The sequence below is a fragment of the Cydia splendana genome, chromosome 16 (assembly GCF_910591565.1).
Source record: "Cydia splendana chromosome 16, ilCydSple1.2, whole genome shotgun sequence".
In the NCBI taxonomy this organism is placed as follows: domain Eukaryota; kingdom Metazoa; phylum Arthropoda; class Insecta; order Lepidoptera; family Tortricidae; genus Cydia; species Cydia splendana.
The window spans coordinates 15,609,737-15,618,221 of NC_085975.1; the positions used below are offsets into that span (position 1 = coordinate 15,609,737).

The following is an 8,485-nucleotide window of genomic DNA, read 5'->3' on the forward strand; positions in this document are numbered from 1 at the left end:
TAGCCCGCGATTTCTCTGGTAGCAAATTACTAGCCACTGCCTGTGCTGTCTCTTGAATTTCGGTAGGCGTCAGCGTAAGAATATCATTTTCTTCACTAGAAGAACTCATTTTTATAGCGAGCGTAGATACGTGTTTCTTTTATTTTATAGTACTATCCAATTCAGTGAGAATTTTCCGATCCCGCCTTTTTTCTTTTTTATCACATTTAAGAGGCGTTTTTATGTTGTTTGCTTCAAACGGACTCTAAACTTAGAAGCGTTTTTGCTAAAAAAACCACAAACAGCTACAAAAGTAAAAAACGCCTTAAGCGTGAATCGAATGAACTGACTGAATGAATGAATAGTTTGACATTTCGTTTTTTTTTAAACAAGAAATTGGTCCTATAAATAACCTAAATTTATTTTTGAAGGAAAAAGTTGCGCCAAAAAAGACCTTTTATTGATTTTTATGTTTTAAATTATACTCATTGCTGTAGCGAACTGTCACCAATGACAGATGATGATAATAATGAAACATTGTACACTCGCGTGCAAAAGTATTGCATCACTTTGCATTTTTTCGTCCGCATCCAATATATTTGTAAACTGGTTAATTTCTCTAAATTATTTTAATGTAATCATGTTCCTTGAAGTTTTAGCTTTACGAAAAGTAAAAAAACATGGAAATCGGCCCAGTATTTTTAAAATTATCGGCATTTTCCCGATTTGTGAGCGGTTTCACGTTATCACGCGCACGAGTTGCGTTACCCTTGACTCTTATAAAACGGGGGTAGAGAAGGGGTTGTTATCAGTCACTTATCAGAAGTCGATCGTTACATATCTCCGCGTATTTTCCCGTGAAAAAGACCTGGAAAAATGGAAACCACTGAAGCTGAAGTCCGCCAAATCATCCAGCCCCTGCAAGCGGGGCGTAGCCAACGTTCAGTAGCTGCCGAGCTGAATTTAAGCCAATCTGCAGTTTGCAGAGTTTACCAGAGGTTCCAGGGGACTGGATCCTTTACTTCAAGACCAAGAAGCGGCCGCAGAGAGTGTACATCAGAGAGGGACGACCGCTTCTTTGTCACAACATCTCTCCGAGATCGACACCAGACCAGCATTGCCATCCAGCAGCGTCTGCGTGAGGTACGAGGAGTGGCTGCCAGTGAGTAGACAATAAGAAGAAGACTTAAGAAAGCGAACTTGACACCCAGGAGGCCCGCAGCGGTGCCCAGATTGCTGGCGCGACACCGTACAGCCTAAAGAGAGTTTACTGAAAATCACAAGGACTGGACCATTGAGCAATGAACCCCAGTTCTCTTCTTGAAAGAGTGCAGAATGTGTTTGAATGGATGTGACCGAAAAGGAAGAGTCTACAGAAGGCCAGAAGAACAGTTCGCTCAATGTTTCTTCTCCGAAAGGGTCGCCTATGGCGGTGGATCCGTAATGTTCTGGGGCGGCATTTCCTACGACGGGCGGACAGAACTGGTTTTCGTGCCTGGCGGGGGCCGTGACAGTGGATTGACCGCTGCCAAGTACATCACTGATATCCTGGAGGAACATGTTGTTCCTTATGCCGGTATTTTTGATGAGGGGTTCATCCTAATGCAGGATAATGTCCCGTGTCATACCGCTAGGGCCACCGCAGCCTACCTTCTCGAAGTGGGCATCGACACAATGGACTGGCCAGCGATGAGCCCGGACCTTAACCCCATTGAACACGTGTGGGACTACCTAAAAAGGAGGGTTCGAAAGCGGAATCCTGCCCTGGTCAATGTTGAGGAGTTGAAGGGAGCCTTGCTGGAGGAGTGGGACGCTATTCCTCATGATCACATTAGAAAATTAATTACGTCTATGAAAAACCACTTGGTTTGTGAAAGGAGGCCTGTAGGTGGCAATACCAAGTATTAATTTAATAATAATAAACGATATTGTATTAAAAAAATGACTTTTATTCTCAAGTTTCCGGATTTATTTTTGGAGCATTATGCGACTACTTTCAGTTTTATGATTTTTTATAGTCTTCAGATTCGAAATTTCATTGAATTTACCATTTTTCTAATGCGTTACATTATAAGCTTTCAGTTGATACCAAAATTTTCAGAATCGGGTATAGAATTACAAAGATATTGGGTGCGGACGAAAAAATGCAAAGTGATGCAATACTTTTGCACGCGAGTGTAGTAGTGGTGGTTCAAGTGCTACAGCTATTGCCTACTTTCCAGCTTGGTTTTAGACCATCTATTGCCACATTTCCGAACAGTGGCGTGAAAAATTTAATTATTTATTTCACACCAGCTCGGAAAGGCTTACTTTGCACTTCAAAGACTGAGAGCAAAGTTTCATTTTATTCACAAGTGAGGCAAAGGAATCAAATGCAAATTTTGAGTTGTTTTCTTATGTTTGCTGGTAGAATTGACTTTTAAATCATAAATATTTAATAAAATTCATTTGTATTTGATTTTGTATGATATTTTTACATTTAATATTTGCTTCGGGTTGGTGTGGTGAAACATTTTGTGTTTCACTTGGGGCAAATTTTGTTTAACCCTCGTGCTTTGAAACCCTCGCAATGCTGAAGATTCCATGTTTCGAATGTTTTACTTGCTCAAGTATCAATATTAGCACGAGCGGTTAAACAACAACTTTGCCCCCTTGTAAAATAAATAACTATTTCAATATAGTCAGCTAAACTGAGGTACAAATTCAAAAACTCACCAGCAGTTTAGCTTCACGACCTTCCAGATGGAAAAACAGCATGCCAATGACTTGAAAATTTGCCTTGTATAACTGACAAAGCAACCTGCCTGTGTGGTGGGAGTGTAGGAGCGAGGGACGTATATGCTAGAAAAGGGCAATACGACCTACGATAGTGTTGCCACTCTCAATTAGAAATGCAATGGATAGTTGTTTGGTCGGATACCGGATATTCGGCCCGACCGTCGGCCAAATATTCGGTATCCGACCGCCGAATCTTCGGCCGGCGGAACAATAAAAAAAATAAAAAATCATTTATTTCAGACCTTGGTTCATACACTTACACCAAAAAACTAATTAACTACAAACTAAATTTAACAATACCTACATTTCGGTTTTTAGGTGCGCATTGTGCAGGTTTTAACCTGTTTCGTGGTGAACATTGGCGCGGACTCATTTCTATGTTCGAAATGAGTAGGTACCTACGCGTGCAAGTGAGTGGATGTTTAAATTGTTTTGAAATAATAAACGAGTAATGTACAATATGACCGTGACTGTTTCTTAAATCCAATTTGTTTACTCTGAAATCAAGCAAAGTTACTATCCGGTATCCGGCCGGGTATATTATTCTGAGGTTCCAAATATCGGTACAGTTGTTTAATTGTTGCTTAATTTGGAGATTGACCCCAATTTCATTTCTGATCAAATCGGTCGATTTGATCATCCCGTCTGGACTTCACTTAACAGCCGTAACACATTACCGCGCCGTTCAGGGTCACGGTGCGCCAAACCATAGCCTGATGTCATGTAGGTATGTATAATGTACTTAGTCCAAAATTATGTTATTTACTAATTATGTTATTTACTAATTATGTTATTTATATGCATTAAACGTTAAATCTGAACCAATTCGATTACTATTCTATAGTGAAACACATTCAGCTTGACTAGAAAAAGCGCGGCAAATTTAAAACATGTATAGCGTTAGGTTTCAATAGCGCTCAGAGACCTGACTTTTATCTCGATATCGTAATTTTCTAGCGACAAATCCATTATCTATACAAAACTGTCGCAAAAATGTTATCGCTTGTATATCGTGGTACAGGATAGGATGGAGCCATATACTTTACTACTTGCTTGCAAGTATCGTAATTAAACAGTGCTAAGTAGTTAAATACGCGCAATGTATTTTTATGTCATAAATAATGTATTTATTTAATGTTCATTTAGTATTAATTATAGTATGTATATTGTTTTATCCACAAATATGAATAATTGTAGTTAATTTACCAATAAAACATAATTTATACGGCCACAAATAAAATATTAAATGCTTCTAAAGTCTGTTTGGTTATTTCTACATGGAAACGAAGTCATTTCAAATTATAAAAACATTAACTGAACACCTTATTGCCGCCTGCAGTCACCGCTCGCCGCTCAGCTATCCGCTGTCGTTAATACCACGGCCTTACGTTTTATGACACTGAGTCGCGTCAGGGGAGCGACACGGTTCGGTGCGCTTGCGTTCAGTCGAGTTTTGGAATATTACTGCAAATTTTTGTTGTTTGTTAATTTGTTGGTTATTGTTGTTTGTTAATTTGTTGTTTGTGGTGTCGACTTTTATTGCCCTAGTCGCCAAATGATGTTACTAGTGAAATTTTAACCGACACCACACGGTAAAAATAAGTTTAACAATAATTACTTAATTAAAAATCGAATAAAAACGGTATTTCTAATGCATAACTTATATTTTTTGCTATTCAATTAAAGAGTACTAACAAAATCCTAACTCAATTAATTAGTGCAAATATTTTAAGGTTTGCGATTCCTGCTCGGCCTTGCGTCGCAAGGTGCCCGGTACCACTGTATTGCAGCATTAACTAGAAATGCTTACTTTGGGGAACATTAGCAACTGTCGTTTTTGATAATTACATTTTAGTGGTGAGGGGTGGTACTTAAATGACCGCTATTGAAACCTAAAGTTTAAACTTATAGGCGCGAAGATTTGATTTCCCTAAGAAAATTTTAATTTCGCGTCTTTTTCTGCTATCAAATTGGGTGTGTGTCAGTATAATAGCCCTATATAATTGGCCTATTATTGTATTAAATTTAACGCGCACGCAAAGACGGAAAGCCTGCAATTACGTAAAATTTACTTTCTTATTTACAGCACTCTTGCCCAGATTAAAGCTGATAATTAGTTCGAATCTAGTCTCCCATATTTTTTACGTTCACTGGTACATATGTTTTGACCGAGTAAATAGTAAATATACTAAATACTTTTTTAAATATTCGCGCTCGGGGCGATGGAAGTTTCATCGTTCCGTCGCCCCGCTCCATGCAACGACCAATCGCGTTAGCTCGCTGGCTCGTGCGCGGCAACTTTAAAGCAACGATAACGTTTTTGATGGTTTTTTGTGTTACGAATCATATTTCAAGCCGATTTTTACAGTATTCGATGAAGGAGAACTCATAATAAAAATCCCATATGATATTGATCTATTACCATTTTTAACCAGGCAATTAATGCACAACCCCATAAAACCTCCCATACGGTATTATTTAGTGTACGATTAAATTGCAACGCTTGTACTTATTGTAATTTGGAAATAATGAGAGAAAAAATAGCCTATTACCATTTTTGAGGACGGAAATATACTGAATTTAATAATAACCGTAGGTTACTTACTTTAAATGTAGGATACAGAATTATTTTTTGTGTGATTCATGCTTAATGTCATAAAGCAAATATTTCTCTATGAGTATAAATTTAAAAAATGTTATTAATATTTTTTACAAACTTTCTGTGATTTTTTATATTTTTACATTTTTTTTTAAATACCTAAATGTAATATATTTATTTGGATTATGTGTCGACGTAATCACTAGATTTATTATCTGTCCCATACACCGAAAATTTCAGCTATTACTAATTATTTCCATTCCGCCATACTAGCCGAGCGTACCTTTCTTGGCCTATTTCGCAAGCACTTCGTTCATCGTCACGTCACGAGTCTTACCTTGACATAATGTGCGTATCTATGCGTGTTGTCAGCGTTCTTCTGAAGGTCGTCTGCGAGATCCAGACACATGGCGTGTTCGCCGCGTACATAGCGCGCATGAAGCAGCCAGTTCCGGGATCCATACCGGAATTCTGAAGGAACAGACGATAATATCTTAACATGGCGTCAAACATTGACGTATAATATCTCAGGACTGTACATCGGTGGACCTTATTACAAAAGCCAATAATGTCCACCGATGTACAATTAACAGTGTGGGCTGTGGTGTGGGCGATGGTATACCTAATTAATCTTTTACCGACACAATACCCGTGGTGTGCTCACCGCGCACTAAGCATTATAGCAGTAGCGGATTTAGGGGGTGGCTAAGGGACTTAAGTCTAGTTTTTAAGGTATCTCTGTTTATTATCCCTACAAGCACAGAATAAATAATAGTACTAGGTACAGAAGACTAACTCTCTAACAAAACGCGTTTGTTACGATTAGGACAGATATGGCCGCTAGGTGGCGACAGCGCCACGCGCGGCTTATGGCTAATAGCCACCAAAATTGGTGTGGAACGGATGTACTTGTAGCTACCTGTAGCAAAGCGACGAAATCGCGGAGTGAGCCACGCCTGCTACAAGTGTTTCTCTTGACTCAGTAAGTATTAAGAGAACCCACCCTCATGTAGTTTCGGTCACCGAAGGCAATATTATGATTTATCCGCGCTTATCCCACCTTACTCTAAATCGATAGCGTAAATAGTTTCCAAGATATTTAGTGATGTGACAGACAGACCGTAGCCATGTTTGAGATTTACATACCTTTTTCAGGATCTTTTGCGACAAAAACAGAGGGTCTTCGCATGTTGATCTTTGTTTACATAAATATTACCATAGAAACAACTGCTGGCGCAATAAGTCGCAACACTAGGTGGCGCTATTGGGGCCTTGAATGCATGGTATAATAATATACTCCGCCTGGTACTCTATTCCGAGATTCGCGTATAGCCCCCTCTCACTAGTGCGCGAATCGCGGCTTCGACCGCGATTCACGCGCATAGTCTGGAGGGGGCTTAAGACCTAACTGACACGGGCCTACGTCATCATGCTGTTTACAGGTTCTCAAACTTTAAAATGTGGGAGAATTTTAACCAACGGTGAAAATTATTTTAACGGCATTAATTTTGAGTTATTCATGTAGAAACATAGTAAAATAAAACAAATCTAATGTATTAAATTAAACTTTATTTATCTATACAAGACAAACGTTTGAAAAACTAATTCACAGTTACACGACATTAATTACCAAGCTTACGACGTGAAAAGTTTGAAAAACACTGCGACTGCTGACACTGAGCGAGAAGGAAATAACAATTAACACGCGTTCGACAAGGATGACGGTCAGGGCCTGAAGTTATCTAGATCTGAATTGTCAAATGTGACAGCGCTATCCTGTGTTGCCAGTAATGTAAACAGAATTAGAATTACCCGAACGTCTGAAATTTCTTTCGTGAATCGGAAGATATTGCTAACGAATAATTAAAAATGACGTGTTATTGTAAAATTTAAGATAAAATACATATAAATTAAAATTATAAAATTATAAAGAAATATTTTAACTTATTAACCATAGGTATAATGTACCCATGTAACATGTTATGTTACTTATGTTGAAATAAAGTGGCAATGTTATTGTGACGTAGACCCGTGTCACTCTGGGAAGAGAAGACCATGTTTTATTAAGCCCCCTCCAGACTATGCGCGTGAATCGCGGGCGAAGCCGCGAACGCGAGTGTAGAGTCGATTTCGCAGGTCTGCGTTCAGAACTCCACACTCACGTTCGCGGCTTTGCGCCGCGATTCGCGCAAGAGTGTGGAGGAGGCTTTAGACCATGCTTGAATGTAACTGAAACCAACCAAACCAAGTCTGCAACGATTTTGATAGCACACGCAGTGCAAGTGTTATTTAATACTTCATAATGTCATAGAAGTTTGACGTTTTAAAATAAAGACAGATTTTTCTAACACGAACGAGGCAATGCTAGTGACTTCCTTCCGATATTTAGTTTATTCTTGTTCATTTATTTCCAAACGTGTTATTTTAAATAACACTTGCACTGCGTGTGTTATCTTATCAAAATCGTTGCAGACTTTTCTTGGTCTAAATCTATTTAAAGATAAAATTTTACAATGAAGTTTAAAAGTTGTGGACAAGTTTGTGTAGGTCAAAAAGTTGATTTGCCCTTTTAAAATATATTATAACCGAAAATTGATAAATAAAGTTTAAAGGTACCTGATACTAAATAGTTCCTATTGGCTATATTTCCTTAGAATAAACATATTATTATAATATAGCATAGTACTAGATATAAGATTGTATTTAAGTATGTTACCTGAAACAAATATTCCATCGGCGTCACAGTTATATGACCAGTTTTGAGCCTTGTTGCAATGAGATAAAGCCTAACGACTGGTCAGGTAAGTGTATTGCTGATAGTACCTACTTATACCTTACACAGTAGATTAAGGAAGATTGTTGAGTGCTACCGTTCGCCGACAAACTGTCATGCAGTTTGGCGAAAAAATAATTGTAATGGATATTGCTGTGTATTTTTCATTGAGTAAATAAATTAAAAAGAAATAACAAATATGAATATGAATGATTACTTATTTTTATTTTACTTTGACTTATTTAACAAAATAAATCCTAAGTACCATCACGCTCCGCGATTGTTGCGCCATTTAGGGTCCTAGCTAAATTGGTTGTTCAATACTTACACTATAGAATTTCCAATTTAAGAACCCT

The 8,485-nt window shown here is 38.1% G+C and overlaps 1 protein-coding gene across 1 annotated transcript in view; it reads right to left on the reverse strand.

Annotated features, from left to right (window-relative positions):
* The window catches only part of LOC134798433 (Bardet-Biedl syndrome 4 protein homolog), a 67,990-nt gene extending 61,424 nt beyond the window's left edge, over positions 1–6,566 (reverse strand). The window contains exons 1-2 of the mRNA XM_063770871.1: positions 6,503–6,566; positions 5,694–5,827 (exon numbers count right to left, since the gene is read on the reverse strand). Of these exons, the coding sequence (XP_063626941.1) occupies positions 5,694–5,827; positions 6,503–6,545 (177 nt within the window). The 5' untranslated portion in view covers positions 6,546–6,566. The remainder of the gene's footprint in view (positions 1–5,693; positions 5,828–6,502) is intronic.
* Positions 6,567–8,485: the final 1,919 nt, after the last annotated feature.